General features: G+C 32.7%; 1 protein-coding gene across 1 annotated transcript in view; it reads left to right on the top strand.

Annotated features, from left to right (window-relative positions):
• The first annotated feature begins 1,125 nt into the window (after positions 1-1,125).
• Positions 1,126-21,696, top strand: part of LOC111049122 (pre-mRNA-processing factor 39) — a 77,392-nt gene continuing 56,821 nt past the window's right edge. Inside the window, 5 exon segments of the mRNA XM_039425641.1 lie at positions 1,126-1,397; positions 4,284-4,513; positions 7,971-8,028; positions 11,148-11,296; positions 18,896-19,042. Coding sequence (XP_039281575.1) covers positions 4,319-4,513; positions 7,971-8,028; positions 11,148-11,296; positions 18,896-19,042 — 549 coding nt within the window. The 5' untranslated portion in view covers positions 1,126-1,397; positions 4,284-4,318.

Genomic DNA, 21,696 nt, shown 5'->3' with positions numbered 1-21,696 from the left:
GAGGATATTCAATATTGAATTGAAGACCAATCAAAATAATGAATGCTTCTTCAGTAGATTAAATCCGAGATTTGTTTGACATTTTATAAATATATGACTTTATTTCGAAACTTTTTAAGGGTTTTGAACACTTGAAGTACGGTAGAGTTGTATTCCAAATTCAAAAATTGTGCCACATTATTCAAATAAATAACCTTATTAGGGAATAGCCTGATCACCAAGAACAGAATATTATGTATAATCAATGAATAAGACTTGTGTATTTACATTTGTTTCAACAGTCACATCATTAAAGATTAGTAGGAAAATAGAAATATTATTTTACTTTTATCTGTATATAACTAAGTAAAATAGAGAAAGACAATTGAAAACAATAGGTCCTTTAGATTAAATGGATTTTCACTCTCAGATAAAAGAATTAACTAGCATCATCTTGTTAAAATAAGATACGGTATACAAGAACTTTCTCTGAAATAAATTATAAATATCATTCCCAGGATTTAATCAAAATGTGCATGTTATATTGCAATAGAAAATGTGTCTTGAACATATTAAAACTTTCCCAACATATAATAGATTGGCAGATAAAACTATCAGCTTTATAGAGTAAGGTAACTTATAATAAATGGTGAAACAATTAAATGCAGTATAAAGAGGCATGTTCTCAAACGCGCAGAAAAACCTGTCTATAAATTCCAGAAAAAAGGTTACAATAAATGGGTGCACCCATTACATGAATCCATGCAAATGGAATATAATAAAATGAAAATGTAGTAAACCAAGTGAAATAGGCTGCATAATAATGAAAAGGATTAGGCTAAGCTTAGAAAAAAATAATTAATTGGAGATTATTTTTATTGTTAATTCTTTCATAATATATACTGAATTGAAGCTTAATTCACAGTTTTTCTCAATATTATATATCAGCAGAATCAATCCTAAAAAGATAAAGACTTGATAAATAATAATTTTTACTACAGTATAAATAAATATATTTATTAATAATATTACACTATTATTACAGGAAATTCAAATTCAACCGCCAATACAGCACTATTTTACTCCGCTTAATAGACAATACTCGCGCAGTGATATCATAACCACATCTACTACTCCATTACCATTTCCATTTTGCATTGCGAGTTGCGATTGCATTCGTTTCAGTATTCAGTTTCAGTTCTGCAAAAATCAGTGATGGATTGTTACTTGTCAGCTATTAATTGTTTAAATTGTTTATTTATAGTGGTTCAAACTTCTATTTGAAAAGTTCGTATTGATTTTTATGTTTGAAGGTCCTCAAACAGAACTCTTATTGTTTGTGATTTGAGACATCCTCGTGAATCTCTAATAAATACCGCGTCTCATAATTATAAATAAAACATTAAACATAATTATATGTAAGTAATAGAGCTAGTTTTTATTTAAGCTATTCTTATTAGCTAAAACTTTATCACATTTCTTTCAACGTTAATCTTTTTCAATGCTGAACCCTTGCATTTGTTGGTTACCCACTGCTGAAGTTTAGGCTTTTGGTCATGTTGAAATACAAAGCAATAAGACAAAATTAATTTATGATCAAAAGCTTACAATATCTGATTTATTGTTATTTGAGTTAATAAAGTCATGAACTAAATTAAAAATTTTGAATGGTTTTGTAGGTAATAGTTTTAATACTGTGTAGACAAGATCAGTCTTTCCAAGCGGTTCCCCTTTTTTGATACCGTATTTTGCTATCTGATCATTGCTTTAATTATTGAAATAACATCCACATTTTTTATTTTAATTGTGAAATGTTGAATCAGAGCACAAGTAAAATTTTCCACAAGCTAAAATGTGTTTTAAATTGCTCAAAATTAATAGGCTATCTACATCAATTTTAAGGTTATGTTTCTATTGTTTGACTATACGGTTATTATTCACTTGCTGCCTCAACGAAGAAATCCATTTGATTAATAATTTATTATTTAGGTAAATATTATTTATTATTAACTGCTAAAATACTAGTAAGATGCCAGGGTGTAAGAACTTGCTTATTCCAGGTTATTGACAACTTTCGGCTAAACTATATAATTAACCCTACATGGACCTATGTAAATTTTCTTCTGTAATCGATTTAGTACTGTATGTTGATTTGATGACAAAATCCCAAAAATTAGCCGGCGCCGGCGGCCATTGACTATCTTATTACTATTACGACAATATTACTACCCTCACATTGATTGTATATAACAAGCTTCACATACTACCAAGATTATCATATTCTCAGTGAAATCGGCTTCAAGTAAGTCTGAATGACACTTGAAGGCAGGCATATGGCATAAATAGTGATAGAGTTATTTTTGAAAAGTTCCAAGTAAAGGTGCAATTCCTAACACCGCGCATTTAGTGTCGTTGCCAAGGAATTACACTTTATTCATAACATATTAAGTTCCACTTTTTGTGTAGTTGAGAAGTTGATATTTTGGTAATTATTAATATTAAATAAAAATACTAAGAAGTTGTCAAATACCACACATTTATTGATAGATAGAAAGACCGGTTTCGGTTGTTACATCATTGTCAATCTCTGATAAACGCATATTTGAACTCTGATAAACTCATATAGACCGAAACCGGTCTTTCTAATTATTAATAAATTTTGGTTTTTGACAACTTCGTAGTCGTTTTATTCAACATATTAAGCTACTTGTTTAAGTTGAGTAGTATCTTAGAAAGATTACATTAAGTGCAGGTTGCACAAAAGCCGGTTAAATTTTAAACGTGATTAATCCACAAAACCAATCAGAGAACCCGTCTTTTCAAAAACGTCTTCTCTGATTTGTTCTTGTGAAATTAATCGCTGTTAAAATTTAACCAATTTTTGTGCAACCGGGCCTAAGTCTAGTAAACATTGGGTTAGCTGGTTGAGTTTTTGCTTTTAAATGGCAATATACTGGCCAGTCCCAACTAATTCAGTCAATTCCGTTAATTAACGAACTTGATCCGTAGAATGGTTTTAGAAATATTTGTTCAAAATTTGAAGTCGAATACCCAAAGCGTTCGACAGTTATCATAGAATAATCAGGATCGGCTAAATGATTGTCCCTGTGGCAGTTTCCCACAAACGGATGTTGTTAGGTATTTGGGTTTAATGGTTGATGAAAAGCTCAGTTTTAAGCACCACATCCTATCTCTTAAAAATTATTTGTTCATGTTCATGCGCAAATTCTATTTTTTGAGGTCTCTGTGTCCATTGAGAGTCATGAGGCAGATTTATTTTGCATTTGTGCACTCCAGACTAAACTATGGTATTACTTGCTGGGGTAGTACTTATCATACTCATGTGAAGCCGCTGTCTGGGTTACAGAAGTCTTTTGTAAGAATAATGATGAGGAAATCAAGATTGCATGAATGCTTTCCTCTCTTTTCACATTTGAATATTCTGCCACTTAGATATATGTACGTTTTTAGAGTGTTGCAGATGTTCTTTGATAGGAATGGCAATGCTGGCGCAGTGGTGGATACTATTCGGTCATAATCACGATATAGTAATAGAACGCAATTACCAAGAACAAGATCCACCATGTTCCAAAAATCCTTTTTGTTCTTGGGACCCAAGTTCTTCAATAATTTGCCTGACAATATTAGAGCTTGCCAATCGTATTTTTTGTACAGTAGATTGATCAAGGAGTGGCTTTTCGGTCTCCTTCCAGAGGCGGTTGAAGCAATGTTTTTGGTTGTTCAATGATTGCCTAAATTCTGAATTGCCTAACTTCAGTTCACATTTCTGAATTCTAAAAGTCATTTTATTTTAATACTTCTTTCGTTGAGAGCTTTCAACTTATTCATTATCTATTGTATTTGTTTTTTATATTTCAAACCCTTATAATTTCTTTCTTAGTTGTAATTACTTGACAATTTATTAGTAGGCTATGTTAGGTATTCGATGATTGATTTTTTCACTATAACAGAGTTTCTCGGTCTGCAGCAACTCCTCCATGCGTACAGGGAAGTTTCCCTTGCATGCGAGTATTTGTTGTCAAAGGAATGTATATTACCATAAAATGTATATAATAATCATAAGATTCATCTATTATTATATTAGCATATTCTCTAGATTATTGATTATTAATTATAATTTCTTTTTTATACATTGTTTTTGACAATAAAAAGTTATTATTATTATTAACATACAAAATAAAATTAAGTTCAGAATGGAACTTAACTTTTCTATGTAGCAACATTACCTACAAAAATAATTAGAAACATCGACATTATTTAATCTTTTCTGTGTTTTTTTACAGTTATTAGGTTACGGTACTGCATATTTCCATTCTTGATGGGGCCTAAGGTGAGGAAGTCAACCAGAAACTCTACTGTGGCTTCAAAAACAGTGGAGGAAGTCTCGAAGGAAAAAGAAGAAACTACTTCAAGCAATGAGAAACCAGAAACCAGAAACTCCACTGTGGCTTCAAAAACAGTGGACGAAGTCTCGAAGGAAAAAGAAGAAACTACTTCATGCAATGAGACTGAGGTAAGTTTGTAAAACAGATTCGGGAAGACAATCTATTGCCAAAGTAGAATCAATCAATCAAGAATCTTCTTTATTCCACAATACAGCAAGTACAAAGTGTTGATTGGATTCTTTGTTTCGCAATTAAACTTTTATGTTCCTTCTCGATAAAGACAGAACTCATGCTAATTTAAGCCGGCATTTGAGATTATATCGGCCACTAAACTATAGTGAAGTCCACGTTATAATGGCAGAGGAGAAAGATAGGAGAAAACTGTTGCCGATTCTTTCTCTTGTCAATGCCTCTTAATTGGATTCTTTGTTTCGCAATTAAACTTTTATTTTACTTCTCAATAAAGGCAGAACTCATGCTAATTTAAGCCGGCATTTGAGATTATATAGGCCACTAAACTATAGTGAAGTCCTCGTTATGTGATGAAGATAGCAGGATAACTTTGCCGATCCTCTGTTTTGTCAATGCCTTCCATAGACGGTAGCTGATATAGGATTATTGATGTAATATTAACAGTTCATTCTAGTTTTAAATAATCAATTATATTTTATTAAGCAAGAAATTTTATTTTTCATTATTTTCATAGTTGAGATGAAATAATATCGGGGAACCGAGCTTCGCTCGTTATTTTTACTTTCGTTGCCCTATTACCATAGGTAAGGAAAGTATTGCTTTTCCGAAAAAAATTAAGGTACCCTAATTTTCTAAATTTCTATACGTTTCAAGGTCCCCTAAGTCCAAAAAAGTGTTTTTTGGGTATTGGTCTGTATGTGTGTGTGTGTGTGTATGAGTGTATGTGCGTCTGTGTACACGATATCTCATCTCCCAATTAACGGAATGACTTGAAATTTGGAACGTAAGCTCCTTACAATAGAAGGAACCGACACGAACAATTTTGATCAAATGTGATCCAAGATGGCGGCTAAAATGGCGAAAATGTTGTCAAAAACAGGGTTTTTCGCGATTTTCTCGAAAACGGCTCCAACGATTTTGATTAAAGTTATACCTAGAATACTCATCGATAAGCTCTATCAACTGCCACAAGTCCCATATCTGTAAAAATTTCAGGAGCTCCGCTCCATCTATGCAAAGTTTGATTTTAGATTCTTAATTATCAGGCTTCAGATACAATTTAAACAAAAAATTTCGAGTGGAAAAGATTAAGCATGAGCATCTCTACAATTAATGTCCAGTAACATTTTCTCCTAAAATTAAAAATAAGCTCTAAATTCGTGAAAATGTGATTATCCAATTATTGCAAACTGTTGGCAACTGTTGATTCTATTAAATGATTCACTATGAAGAGATAGCAGACCTCGTATGTCTCCAACGTTATTGTCTTGTCAACAGCTGACTTTGATCTTTGTTTATAAGTAGACTTGATATGCGCGAGAACACTAGCGTCAGGTGATCAAATCATATCGGCAAGGAAAGTTGTGTGAGTGCGCCACACCAGATTTTTATTTATTGATAAACAGATCACAATTCTCTAAAATGATCGTGTTTATATTTCACAGCCTATATATGACATCTTATGAATTTCGGGGATGTGATATTTTGATTTTTCACATACTCACTCGCTCACTCACTTTCTTACTATCCACAGCTGTTTCAGCCAAGAATGAATTATCCTTTCCATATCATTCCCAGGGATGATACCTAGTGCAATCGAATTTTTATATCATAAACCTACTATGCTCCAAATTTCGTGTAAATCATTAGAGCCATTTTCGAGATCCGTTAAACATAAATAACCAGATATAAAGATATATACAGAAATTGCTCGCTTAATATATTAGGATTTTGTAAATTAATTATTTATTCTACATTGTTGAAAGACGATCTGGCAACAGAGCAAAGGGAGAAAGAGATGGCGGTATCCGCTTTGTTGAATGATAGACAAGGATAGTAATACCATTGCTAATTTAACACTGCCATTATAACGTGGACCTCACTTGTAGGAGAGAAATTGTTTTTAGCTCTTCGTGCGTTTTAATTATTGAGACTATTATTTATTGTTCACCAATTTCCAGTCGTCAAAGGTGAATCATGGCTTTGAAAAAAATCGACGAAGGCGTAATGTAACTGAGTTCTGTGTACGAAGATAATAATATGTGAATAAATTATTGATATTAATAGAACCGTTGAACCCGTTTACTGCAATGTACTCATAGCGTTCAGAAACGTGCTTCGAATATAATGTTTGTTGAAAAATATATTGAAAATTAATTCAATTTACTAATGTGATTTAGTTTGAATCATATTTTGAAATCGATAATCTGAGTTGGTATAACAAAGACGTTATGATTTGAATATTTCATATTAGAAAATGTAATGTTTATAGAAAGAATGCAATTTTTTTAAATATTAGTCATAATGATTAGTTAGTAGATGATTTGTTATTGTATTTTTTCTTTAGGGCTAATCTTGAATATAAAATAAAAATATAAATCTAAGTACTCTTTTTAAAATTATTTAGTCACAACATGTTTTGGCTATACTATGCCATTATGATTATAATAATGGCGTCTTATAGTAGAATATAGGACTAAATAAAATTAGAAATATAAGTAGGCTAGTCTTTTTAAAATTATTTAGTCACAACAGGTTTTGGCTATACTATGCTTTAATATGATTTATGATATGCTTTTATATATGATTTTAATAATAGCGTCTTATAGCCGAAACATGTTGTGTATGTTTTAAACTAGTAGTTCTGTGAACAGTAGACCTCGCGCTCAGTAAGTTACATTGACCTGTTGTTATGTTTTCTCAAAAATTAATAAATAATTTATCAATTTGAAATGTCTAGAAAAAATCCTAAATAAATATAGAGCTTTCTGTCCTATCGTACCGTGACGTGTCGTCCCGGAATGTGAGTGTGAGCGCTGTTATCAGGTCTGGCTGCAACTGTCTACAACGTTGATGGGAAGATGCAATTTTCAAGATGTTCTATGTTTTTGAACGGGTAGTATTATAGTCAACTGTCTACTAACGTTGATGGAAAGATAAATTTTCAAGATGTTCAATGTTTTTGAACGGGTAGTATTATAGTCCACTAGACAGCTGATTTATGATGAATAATTCTATAGTCTGATTTTTACGGTAATATTGGCGTATGAAGGAGGCTCCTTTTTCCTTTTATATTATCCTTGAAATGCAATATTTCCAAAAACCTTGTATATACGTCGACGCGCAATTTAAAAAGTAACATACCTGTCAAATTTCATGAAAACCGTTTCGCGTTTCGCCGTAGATGCGCAACATAAAAATATATAAACATATAAACATTTAAACATTAAGAGAAATGCCAAACCGTCGACTTGAATCTTAGACCTCACTTAGCTCGGTCAATTATTTTAAAAAGAGTACTTGGATTTCTATTTTTATTTAGGCCTACTTATATGATTTGTTATTTATGGAATGGGTGATTCATTCTAAATGTGTTTCATCAAACATTTTCAGGTTGTCGATGATTCAGCCACCAATGGAGTCGGTTCAGAAGATGGCATTGAGGAAAATTGTAAGTTGATTAATAACATTTAATTAATAACCTTTCGGTAGTCGCGTCCTACTCAATCACACGAGCAGTCGCGTGTTGTACTTTTTACAACATCCAATTTTCCAAGTGTTATGCACACTGTTTACTGTCAAAACATAGTAAATAATTATATAATTACTATTCCCATCTCATTGGATTATTTTACGCCTGGATGATTACCATTTTGTAGCCCAAAAAGATGCACCAAGCAAAGCCATCAATCCTGTGTTATTGGTTCGTTTACAGTCCCCGTATACAGTCTTTCCCTATCATACTTATGCACTGTCGCGACTAAATGGCACCTAAAGACTGAACCATTGCACTGCAACTCATTGGAGTGATGGGGAGAAAGTTTTGGAATGCATAGGTGACTCATTCACTGACACCACCCCATTCAATAGTTTTGTGCAGCAAAAAAACTGACACTGTTGTACTTTTCACAACTGCGCGACTGCCGGAAGGTTAAGCACACCATGAATTCCATTCATTAAAATTTTTTCATCACAGAAAAATCATTTTGTTAAGGTACGGTAACAAGATTATAATGAGGGATGAGTTTCATATTTCAAAGAACCTGCTGGCTAGACGAAAAGTGAGTTATGATCGCTATCCTTCTCTTCCATAAAGCTGATAGTTTTATCATTTTCCAACACCGCACCGGGCCTATATGTATCATGCAAAAGTCAACAAGGTTTCTGTATGTTCTACTGTGAGGCTGTATTCAGTTGTACCTGAGTTAAGCCTGGTTTTCATTAGTAGAGTTAGTGGTAGAGTTCCATGGACAAGTACTAACTATCTTGTGAACTCTCCCAATGAAAACGTTCATGGTAGAGTAGTCATGGTAGAGTAGGTACAATTTTTTAGTAGAATAGAGTGGAATAGTACTCTACCACTTGCCTTCCCCCACCAGTAGAGTAGAGCTAGTAGAGTAGAGTTCCGTATTGACATTTTAGGTTCAACTCACACTTACGGGACTCACGTCGAAAAGAGACTCGACTCTAGTCGAGAGCGTGTGTTTCCAAATGGTGACACTCAGACCAGTCGATTCTAGTCTCCGCGACGTCACCATTTGAAAACACATGCTCTCGACTAGAGTCGTGTCTCTCGACCCGAGTCGCATAAGTGTGAGTTGAGCCTTAAGGTTAGTTTACTAGACTGCTCTGTTTACTAGACAACACACTTCACCTACTAGTTTAGTAGGTGAAGAATAGTCTAGTTTACTAGACTATTCTGTTTACTAGACAACACACTTCACCTACTATTCTCAATTATTGTGGTGAAAACAGTTACTCGACCAAGTAAGTAGAGATGAGTTAGCTCGGTAGAGTTGATATGCCAGTTACTCGACCAAGTAAGTAGAGATGAGTTAGCTCGGTAGAGTTAGTATGCCAGTTACTCGACCACCAACTCTACTAGTGAAAACCAGGCTTTTGTTTGATGCTGTTTAATTGGCTCTATTGTCAATTAATTTGGGAGGGAGGGAAATATAGATTTCGGACAATCCTGTTCTTTCCCAAATCATTGGCTTGATTGTTTGTTTTTGTATAGACTGTACAATTGGAATTTGTATCTGAGTTAACCAGCTCTTGTTCAATTCAAATTCAAATTTATTTCACCCACATAATCAAAATATCACAATTTACAAAAATCGAAATAAAGTTCAGCCCTTACAATACAAGTCAGTTACAAATTAATAATATACGGTAAGTGAAAAACCACTGGCATAAGGGCATAAGATAACTCTTGTTCGCCAGTGGGAGTAGGAGAAAGATATAACTATGATACGCTTAACTTGGTTTAAATTGTATCAGAACAATAATACTGAGGATGAACAATTATACTGACATAAGCTCTTAGGCTTGTGCGTGGGTAATGAGTGAGAGGGATGATGATGAGAGATGACGACTTATTTTTAGGTAGTCGGGACGAATTATCGTCTCCTCCGAAAGACGGGGAGGCCGTATCTGTGTGATTGTGCTGTGGTCAAAAACTTTTGCCCTGGTCGAGATTCGAACTCGGATTCTCTTCATTAGTAGACCGGCGTGTTATCACTTACTAAAACGTGCCACCCGAGAACAGGGGCAGATAGGCTATGTATAGAAAATAATAAAATGATGAATTGAAAACAAAATTCTGTTGTAAAAATTCGAAAACAATTGATTTCATTGTTGATTAATGTGAAAGAGAGATCAAGAATCAAGAATTTTATCGGCCATAAAACAACATTACACAATGTAAGCAATAGGCTTCGTCAATAGTAAAATATCACAAGGTAGACTATAAAAAACGATCATATTTACATATACACATTGAAATAGGCTATTCCAGGTACTCATTAACAGAATAGAAAGATTCAGACTTGAACCATTTATCAACAGCAATACAAAACGTTTTCAATGGTAACTGCTTAACATTATCTGGTAGTAAATTAAACATGCGAATTTGTAGGTACAGAGTTTTAGTCAATCTAACTGTTGGTCTAGTTATATCATCCCTATGTCTATTGTAAATGTGAATGTACAGAAATATTTTTATTAAAATTAGACAGATTTTTCTTCACGGAGATTAAATTATAATATATATACAAACAAGGCAAGGTCATAATTTTGTGTTCAACAAAAATTCCTCTACAAGATTCATTGTATTTCATATCAAATATAACTCAAAGTGCTTTCTTTTGCCATATAAATGCTTTTTTTGAAGAAGAAGATGAGTTGCCCCACAGTTTTACTTCATAAATTAAGTGTGAATGAAAGAGACCAAAGTATATCATTTTAACTACCTACATCTAGGTTTACACAATATTTCAGTCTTCGTAAGAGAAATGTTACTCTAGAAAGCATTTTACATAAATTCACTAGGTGATACTCCCAGCTGAGTTAACTATCTAAGTATATTCCTAGTAATTTTACAGTCTTGAAAGCAGATACAGACTTGGGGTAATCCCATTGACATTGGGTAGTTCCCCTACCAATCATTGGATTGATTATGTGTTTTCGTAAATGTTTGAATGAATCATTGGCTTGATTGTGTTTTTTTGTTAATCAATAAATTAATCCATGGCTTTTTTGTGTGCGAATAAATGAATGAATGAATTTCAGCGGTGAATGATGCCGAGAACGGAGAGAAGCAGAACGGCGAGACTGCGGAATCTGTAGACGATGACGTGGTTAGTAGTTCGGATGCACCGGTAATTATCGAAGACGACTCGAAAAATGAGAGTGGCGACTCCAATGAGACACCGGTAGCGGTAAGTTGGCATTTTTGTGCCCCTTATAGCATTTTTCAAGTTTTTTTTGGAAGAAAACATTACAATTTCAAACACAATACTTATCTATAGTGAGGTCCAAGTTATAATGGCAGTGTTTGGTTAGCAATGGTATTGACATACTTGTCTATCATCCAACAAAGCGTTTTCTCTTTCTCGCTTTGCTCTGTTGCCAGATCGTCTTTTAACAATGTAGAATTATTGATTAATTAAAATATTCCATCTTAGTTATGAAAATTCATTATGAAATTGTTGAAAAATATAATTTCTTGCTTAATAAAAGAATATCGGGGCACCGAGCTTCCCTCGTTATTTATTTATTGATAAACAGAACTCAATTCTTTAAAAGATTGGGGAAGGACTAACAGGCACAGCCCAAAACTGTTTCTTCCCCGAATTTTTATTTATACACTATAAATATTCCAAAAAGTAGGTTATGTTCCATATACTTGAATTCAGGTAAAATTTTCAGTGCAAATATTTGAGAACATAGAAGTTCTAATTTAGATACCAAATTGAATAATAAAATAACGCTCACTAATCACTTAGAACTGTAAAATAATGATTAACTTTGAATATTATGATATATACTATTAATTCATGTCAACAAATCAGATTACTGTATTTTGATCGAGTCAATTAAAATTTCTAGATTTCTCGCGAGATACGGTAAGCTAATTTATTACACAGCTGATCTCCCACACAGGCACACGCATCTTCTGATATCGACAGACAATGAAATTTTATCATCTGTTTTTCCAAGGATGAATTATCCTTTTCGTGTCCTTCAACGAGTTTTCCCAGGGATGAAACCTAGTGCAATCGAATTTTTATATCGTAAACCTACTATGTTTCAAATTTCGTGAAAATCGTTAGAGCCATTTTCGAGATCCGTTGAACATATATATATATAACCATATAACCAGTTATAAAAATATAAACAGATATACAGAAATTGCTCGGTTAATATAATAGGATAATTGATTATTTTAAACGAGAATGAATAGTTAATATTACATAAATAAACCTAATAAAAATCTATAGCTGCTTTGAAAACAATAAATACAGCAAAACGTATTTGGCTTAAGGAAGAGATAAATTATTTATACTCAAAACTTAGAAAGCTTAAAGTAGAAGAAAAGATAATACATACACAAATAAATGAACTATTCCATGAGGAATCGATCGAAGAATTTGAATTACAAATTAAATCTTGGATTACTCCATACATTGAAAAGAAGAAATTCATACATTTGAAAAAAATAGAAATGCTAACCTTCGAACAAAAGAAAAATATTGACTCAAATCAATATTATAAAATTGATGAGTATGAATCATTTGAAAAAATGAAGAATTTAACAGATATTGAGTTTAATAAGAAAGAGAATGAATTACTTTCAAAAGCTTCAAAATATAACGTCAATTTGGATAATAAAACAAGTGTAATTGAAGAACAACTTTTTGATATTGAAACCTCAATTAGATTCAAGAAGAGAGAGATCCAAGGTACTTTGAGGAACAATTTTGCGCAGGAACTCGGAAAAGATAACAATCTTAAGAAAAAAGAAATTTTAGTGAAAGCAAAAGAAGATATGAAAATTATTAATTCAATTTCAAAAAAATTAATTAATGGAAAAGCTATGATAACAAAAGCAGATAAAGGAAACACTACAGTTATCATTAAAGAAATAGATTATAATGATAAAGTAGAACAATTTATTAGAGAAAATAAATTTCAAACTTTAGGAAAAGACCCAACTAAAGAATACTGCAAAAATATAAATAATATTATATCAAAATGTGGAACTATTTCTAAAATAGATCAGTTTAAAATGAAAATGATTAATCCTGCCTCACCAATTTTCAGAGGTCAACCTAAAATTCACAAAGTAGGTATACCTATAAGACCTGTGGTAAACTATAGAAATGCTCCAACTTATAAAGCTTGTAAATATCTGAATAAAGTACTTCCTCAAAAAATAATAATAAATGAAAATTATAATGTAACAAATTCTTACCAACTAGTTCAAAAAATCAAGGGAATAACTATTCCAAGTCACGCAATTTTTCTATCATTTGATGTAGTCAACATGTATACTTCTATCCCAATTAATGAAACTATTAACATTTTAAAGCAAAACTTGATTGAAAATGATGTGAACAATAATGAAATAGATGATTTAATAGCATTAGCAAAAACATGCATAGATCAAAATTATTTCACTTTCAATGACAAAATTTATGAGCAGAAGGAAGGTTTAGCTATGGGATCACCATTATCAGGATACCTTGCTAACATATATATGAACAATTTGGAAAAGTCTAAAATTATGAATGATAATAATCCTTTGAGAGAAAATATCATTTATTGGTATAGATATGTTGATGATATAATATGCTTATACAATAATAATAACGATGAAACACATGAAGATTTAGAAAAATATTTAAACTCAATTTCACCTTCTATAAAATTTACTATGGAAGTTCAAAAAGAGAAAATAAATTTTTTAGACTTGGAAATAAGTAAGAGAAATGAGAAACATAATTTTAATATCTTCAGGAAACCCACGCATACAAATACTCTTATTCCAAAAGACTCTAACCATCCATGGCAGCAAAGAACAGCAGCATTTAGATTAATGATTTATAGATTGATAAATATTCCTATGTCAAAAGAAAATTATGAAAAAGAAGTGAAAATTATAAAACATTTTGCAGTAACAAATGGATAATACCAAATTTATTGATAAGATGATATATAAGCAAAAATATAAACAAATTAATCCACAAAATGATAGAAATTCAGAAAATAAGGAATATATTTGTGTTCCATACAACACTATTCTCAATAAGGCAATTAGGAAGACATTTGCAAAACAATTTTATTTAGGATACAGAACAACAAATAATGCTTTTAATTTAATAAAGAAGATTTCTAATAAAAAAATACAACAAGAACAATTTAAAAAATCAGGCGTTTATAAACTGGAATGTAGTAATTGTGAAAAATTTTACATTGGTCAAACACGTAGATGTTTTCAAAAAAGGTTCAATGAACATATTCAGGCTTTAAATTCAAAAAATACTACTCAAAAATCAGCATTTGCTGAACATTAATTGAGAATAATCATAATTATATCAATATAAATTCTAATATGAAAATATTAAGCATTGGTAGTGAAAGTAATAAATTGAATGTAAAAGAAGAATTTTATATCTATAAAACTGCAAAATGAATAGGAATAATTAATAAATATAATCCAATTTGACTTAAATAATCATATTTTTGATAAAATTAAAAATGAATAAATAAAATTAAAATTTAAAAATATAAATTTAAATTTAATAACTTTTACCATAAATAATTAGTCATATGAATTTAAACATATGTCAGTTTTATATCAATTAGTAAACAGTTATTGAATTTTATTTATTTTAGAACCTGAAGATGGTTTTAGAACCGAAACTAGTTGTTCAACTATTTTAAGTTTTTTAATAAATAAAGGGTGCTACAAGTTTTATTTTGTTTTATTAATTTAAAAGCAGCCCATTTCAATAAGTGTTTTATAAATAAACCTGTATCAGCTACCGTCCATAGAAGGTATTGATTGACAAGACAGGGGATCGGCAATGTTTTTCTCCTATCTTTCTCCACTGCCATTATAACGTGGACCTCACTATAGTCCACACGTTGGCCCAGCTGGTAAGCTTGGCCGCGTTGGTCTTGTCATCCACACTGCAATATAACTAGTGCCACATCAAGGCCAGCGGTAGCGAGCGAGGCATATCCATGCTAGAAACTAGAAATATTATCTAAAAGGAACACAAAAAACTATAGAAAACTACATAAATAACGAAATTGACAACAATAAGGTCTATACACAACTCAATTACACATAAAAAACAACAGAGCAGACGACAAAACAGGAAACAGGACGCATTGGTTGACAAGAGTGTGGATGCCGTGCACTCTTATGCTTCATCCACAAGTTGGCCCAATGCGTACAAATGACGACGAGCGCCAGCGTGTGGATGCCTGCTTTGCAAGCGCTCGCCTTCATTGGCGTTCGTTGGCAATAGCTCCGACTTTTGTCGAGCGAAGTCCAATGAAGGCGAGCGCTTGCAAAGCAGGCATCCACACGCTGGCGCTCGTCGTCATTTGTACGCATTGGGCCAACGTGTGGATGAAGCATAAGAGTGCACGGTAGTAGCATAGCTACCTCTAATACAAGGCCGCGGCCTACGATATTGCAACGTCGCAGTGAAGCACTACCTCCGTTTACGGTATTTTTTTACATCTTTATCACCAATCATGACGTTTTAGATTCTAGACCTCCACTACGACGTTGCAATATCGTAGGCCGCGGCCCTTTGTATTAGATGTGGCTATGGTAGTAGTAGTTCTTATTGAATCATAACCAATAAAACTAATGTGATTTTTTGGAACACATAGCGCCCTTATGTACAGAAATTCACATACTATAATATGCAATTAGAAAGAGAATTTAATTCTTCAGGGCCATTACTTTTTATTTTTTAGTTTGAAAGCTCTGCAAGAAATGATTTTCCCATTCTGTGTTCAGAAAAATTCAACTAATCTGTTTTGTTTCTATTGTAGCCATTGCTTTTTACCTTCTTAAATCGAAAGTTGTGCATTAAACTATGCAGGTTTTCCCATTCTGTTTTACCATTTCTGCTTTTTACCTTCTTAAATTGAAAGTTTTGCTTTAAACCATGATGATTTCCACATTCTGTATTCAGAAATAATCAATAAATCTGGTTTGTTTCACTCGTGGTGTGATATTGATAGACGAGAGGGCCAATTTTGCAACTTATTTATGCTTTTATTATTTTTTAACTACCATTAACTCGACTTTCCAAAACTCAGAAGATTTGTATACAGGAATAAAATTATTTCATAAACTACCTGAGAGTATGAGAGTTATTTCATAACTACCTGTGATAAAGATTACAAATGTTTCAAGCACATAATTTATTACAAAACTATGTAGAATTGTTTCATTCTGAGTATGCAAGAGATCTGTTTAATTGTGTCATTCTGCCATCCTGATGACAAAGAGGATGGACTTTTGAAAATTGTGTATTTTTTGTTTTGTTTGAAGGAAATTCTATACCTAAGAAGTGTACTTCTATCAGCTAAGAATTATAATAATATGATTAAACGCTTTACTATAACTTGTTCTAGTTTATTTTAGTTGTAAGATTCCAATAACCTTAACAGATTCGAGTCTTTGAGCTTCTCAATCATTGAACAAGAGTTTTAGAAGATAATTCACAAAAACGTTCCTCAATTCTTTTTTACCAAATTATTTTTAGCTGAGGTCTATAGTTGGTTCTGGAGCCGATAAACAAATAAAGCAAACATGCGTGTGTGAAAAAAAATAGAATTGAGGAAAATAAAATTTGAGAGTGGATCTTGGAGCGACAAGACCGATTCACAGTAACCACCTCAAATCTTGGTCGTTACTATACTTGAATTATCACAGTATACGTGATTCAGTGTGAATGAAGAAGCATTGTGAACTGGTGTTTACGAGTCTAGCAATTAAATGCGGATATGACATAATATTAGTCATCAATTTTATACGCATATAAACACAAACCTTATGTTACTGTTGGGTTGGCTCTCCTTTTGATAAGCAGTCTATAGTGAAGTCCACGATATAATGGCAGTGAAGAAAGATAGCAGATATTAGCTTTGCCGATTCTCTGCCTTGTCACTGCCTTTTATAGAAAGATAGGAGAGCAGCGTTGCCAATTCTCTGTCTTCCATAGAGAATAGCTAATGCCGGTGTATCTTATGTAATATTAAATGTTCATTCTTGTTTAAAATGATCAATTATATGGTTTATAATATATCTATATATCAAATATACAGGGTGATTCTTAATTATGGTGGTAGTAGAGGTAAAAATAAGAAAAAAGTTCTTATAAACATAAATCCATAAACGCTTCATTAGCGAGCTTTACATGGTGAAAGATTTCGCCCGGAATTCAGTTCATCTGGTGAAATACACCGATGCTGAATTGTTTGGGGACTAGTTCTTGGAAAACTTATGCTGGATTCATATGGAAAAATATCTGAAAAATTGAATAAAACTAGTCTGGAAGCTGTAGTGTGAGTAGTTTTTGAGAAAAAAGTTGTTATATGCAAAAAATCTAAGTAGAAAAACACAGACTTCTACGTTTGATGCCTAATAACTTTCTTTAATGACCAGTAAACAAATAATTTTTCACAATAAAAATTGTAGAGAATTTAATTCTGAAAAGAATCATGTAAGCTGTGTAAACTAAATTTGAATAAAAGTTGAATAAAATGTATTATTATGTAGTACATTACACCACAAAAATTTACTGTTTTATGAGGAGAGAACTAAAATAACTCATAGGTTGTAGCTTGATTTCACTTTCACTTCAATAAGTCCAATTTCCACTTCAAAACTAATGACTAAACTAAAAATTTTAATTTTGATATTTAAAAACTGATTAAAAACAAAAATATTTCACTCAAATCTCTACAAATTAGAAATTTTTGAGTAATTTTGCAAAATTTTGAGCCAGAAAAGAAACACAACTTCACTATTGTAACGTGGACCTCACTATAGCTTCTTCTAGTGTAGTAAGTTTTCATTAACCTGTCTTTTTTCTTTAGTGCTACTCTTAAATAATATAAATTAAAATAGAAATTCAAGTACTTTTTTAGTTATTTGTGCAACTAGTGCGCAAAGTGACAGTTTGCTGCACCGAAAGAAACGTTTACGCCCGAGCCGTAGGCGAGGGCGGAATGGTTTCTTGAGTGCAGCAGAGGAACTTTGCGCACGTATTTCACATTAAGTTTTTCCTACAGTTACCATTGAATATGAAAAGTGGGTAATTATGGGTAAAATTGCCTGAAATGCATCAAATGTTTTTCTGTATAATTCTATTATTGATAAAAACCTTAATCCTAAAATCCTAAAGTCCTCGTTGTCCTTGGTTATAATATATAATGAATAATAATTAGCGCGTTGTGCTTGGTTGCACGTCTGCTCACTATAGCAGCCACAGCAGTCACTGTTACCAACTTCATTTTGATTTTGCTGCACTGTTGCTCCATATAACCTACTACGTATTTTGCGTTGCCATGTTGCAAATCTGGAGTGCAGAAAAATTTTTCCCGCACTAGAGCGGAAAAGTGATTCTTTGCGTTCTGTAATCAGTGCAGCAATGGCCACTTTTCAACGTAACTGTAGGAAAAAGTTATTTTCCAATCACTTGATAATGGCATCATATAGCCGAAACATGTTGTGAGTAAACAATTTTAAAAGGTTGCTCGGATTTCTACTTTTATTTTTATTTCCAATAACCTTTACAGGTCAGAGGGTTTGATTTCAATGAACAAGCGTTTTAGTAGATAAATAATATTTTCCTACGTTTTTATTAGTATTATTTTCAGCCTAAGTGTTAAGAGTTACAGAGTGAAGACAGCATATTTTCGAGGTTCATGCTACCATCGACTGGGAGGAGTAAATTAGTGTTCAGTTATAATTTCTTTGGTTTCTATCCCCTGACTGTTAGATGAAAAATGACGATGTGCCCGAATTGGAAGATACACCTCAGCAGCTTGTCTCTCCAGCTGTCTCCAAGACGATAAAGAAGACGTTGTCTGTTAAACTGCGCACTCAGCCCAAAAAAACTGAGGAAGAGGAGGATTTCATCGAAGAGGTGAGCCATTTCACCAAAATTTGTTAAAAACCTTGGTGGTGATAGTAGTTTTAGACATCTAAATCGACATCTTCTAATCCTGTACACTTGTTTTGTTTTTCCACACTTTATAATCACTCTAATTTATTGTACAATACAAATTTATTGAGATTCATTGTATTGTAACTTGATGTAACACTTGAAATAAATTATTATGTAATGCTTTTTGATGAGAATAAAATATTTCATAACTGAATGTGATTTGTTAATCTGTGAGTGTAATCTGAAGTAGTAACCGATTTTCAAGTAAGATTGTGTAGTAAATGCGTTAATTGCGTATAAAACTGTTCCATCGAAATTGGTCATTGATGCTGAATATTGTATGTGAATTAGGGTACAACCACACTGAAAGCGGAGCGTGGCGTGGCGTGTGTTTAAATATCTTATCATTCTCCTTTTCTGTTCAATTCCTTGACTGCGCCATGTTTAAATATCTTAATAAATTCTTAGCCATTTGAAGCAACCATCTTTATTTACGTAGATAACAAACTAAACTCAGTAAACAACTTATTATATTATCAAACAGTTATCATGTGATTAAGTAACATCACATGATATACAAACAGCGTGGCGTCGTCAGAGCGTTCATGATACACACAGGAAGCATCTGAGCGTCAAGCGTCAAGGGCCTAGAAAATGGCGTTGTCCAAGTTTGCACGGACATTACTTTGTGAGAATAATTATTTGATGTATTGGATTTTAGCTAAGCCTGCTAGGACAGAGTGAATTAATTAAATTAACTTAGATCGTCGAATATTTGGTGAATGTCACCATCTGTTTAATGTGTTAACCCTAAAGAGACACACTGAGGTGTTTCACACCCCAGGTATTTTTTTTCTGTTCTGCAGTTGACAATATCAGACAGATGGGAATTTATGCCCAGTCTAAATTGGGTTTGTAGTATTGTCAACTTCTCTCCACCACTTCCAGTCAGTATTAGCATTCTACAAGGTCACCAGCTCATCTTGTTCTTCGTTTGGGGTGTCTAACACCCCAGAGTGTCTTTTACGTAGGACTTTTATTAAACACTTTAATTACAAAGATTTACTTGTATTGTCACTAAGAATGTGGTATGGGATGATGGATCAGATTGGAATAAATGCTATGATTCTCTACTACTTGAGATTCATGAAGAGACGTGAGTTTTTGAGGAAGTTGTCATTGGCAATGATCAAGCCATTCGTTCAAACCGGATTAGGAGCTCCAACACTTAGGCGGAACATACGTACTTCTAAAATTAGTATAAATATTGATAAGCAGTGCTTTACTTTTGATTTCTGTATGCACTTGGAACAAAAGTGATTGAGAAATGATGAAGTATGGTTTAAGTACTTGTTTTTTCATATTTTTCAAAGAAAAATGCAAAATTAAATTGGGGTGTTCAACACCCCAGTGTGTCTACTGTGTTAGCACAAAGTAAGTGTGTCTCTGTAGGCTTAAGAAAGCATGAGTTCAGATTTTTTGAGTACATGCGAATGTCAACTTCAACCTTTGATTATATTTTGACGACAGTGAAGCCTTATTTGGTAAAACAAGTCACTAATTGGAGGAATCCAATATCTGCTGAAGATAGACTTGTAATAACATTCATAGAAATATGAATGAAATTGATTAGAATAGCCTAACTTTTGATTTCAAAGTCTAATAGATGAATTTTCTCATTGAAAAATCAAATAATACCCATTACAGGGGAATTTGGGCAAACATTGAATATACTAGTGTACCAGATATAGTGTACTAGATTCTAGAAAATATAGATTCTAGTGTACTAGATGGTGGGAAAATGTAGTAGAACAAGTGCATTATTATCTACAAGAGTAGACCACTAGAATGTATATTAGTAGGGCACTCGCGCTTTGACGCTCCGCTCGTAGACGCTCCAAAAAACAAACCAGCTTGTTCCAAAGTTTGACGCCCCGCTCCGTTCTGCGAGTAGACGCTTCCAGTGTGTTTTAGCTCATTACTTGACATGATATTGTTCACGATGCTTCTCAACGCCACGCCACGCTCCGCTCCAGGGCGGAGCGCTTTCAGTGTTTTTGTACCCTTGAAGAGAACCAAACTAATTTGGAGTGAAGTTCGTTGTTGTTATGTCTCCATGCTGTGAATTATCAAAATCTTTAGTATTGTCAGTTGTGTATCCGAAATATACGGCCGTCTTGAGTCTCCATGTGAATAATTGTCAAAGCCTTATGTATTGTCACTTGTATCCGAATTATAAGTCTTGGATCTCCATGTGAATTGCTGTAATATCATGTATTGTCACTTTTATCCGAAATAAAATTCTTATACTATTAATGCTCTTATTCATGTCCATTGTGATCCATGTATCCTTTTTGAAGTTGATGTTTAGTTTTCAGATCCTATCCAAATATTGTTCAATTTTTTTCTCGACTACTTTGTTCAAAATTATTGTTATATTTCACTCTCGTCTTTCTCCAAACAATAATCACTTTATTCTTTATTGATTCATACAATAAGTACATCATCAAAATGATAGGGAGAGAAAAAATAAGGTCAACTTGTGCTACTCCACTCCCAAATTTAGATAAGGTTACACATAGTCCAAAATCGGTTAAGTCTTGTAGTTGTGTTCACTTCACAAAATTTTTAGT

Source organism: Nilaparvata lugens, chromosome 4 (genome assembly GCF_014356525.2).
Source record: "Nilaparvata lugens isolate BPH chromosome 4, ASM1435652v1, whole genome shotgun sequence".
Taxonomy (NCBI): Eukaryota; Metazoa; Arthropoda; class Insecta; order Hemiptera; family Delphacidae; genus Nilaparvata; species Nilaparvata lugens.
The sequence above is the reverse complement of the archived record's forward strand: the minus strand, read 5'-3'. Positions and strand labels throughout refer to the sequence as shown.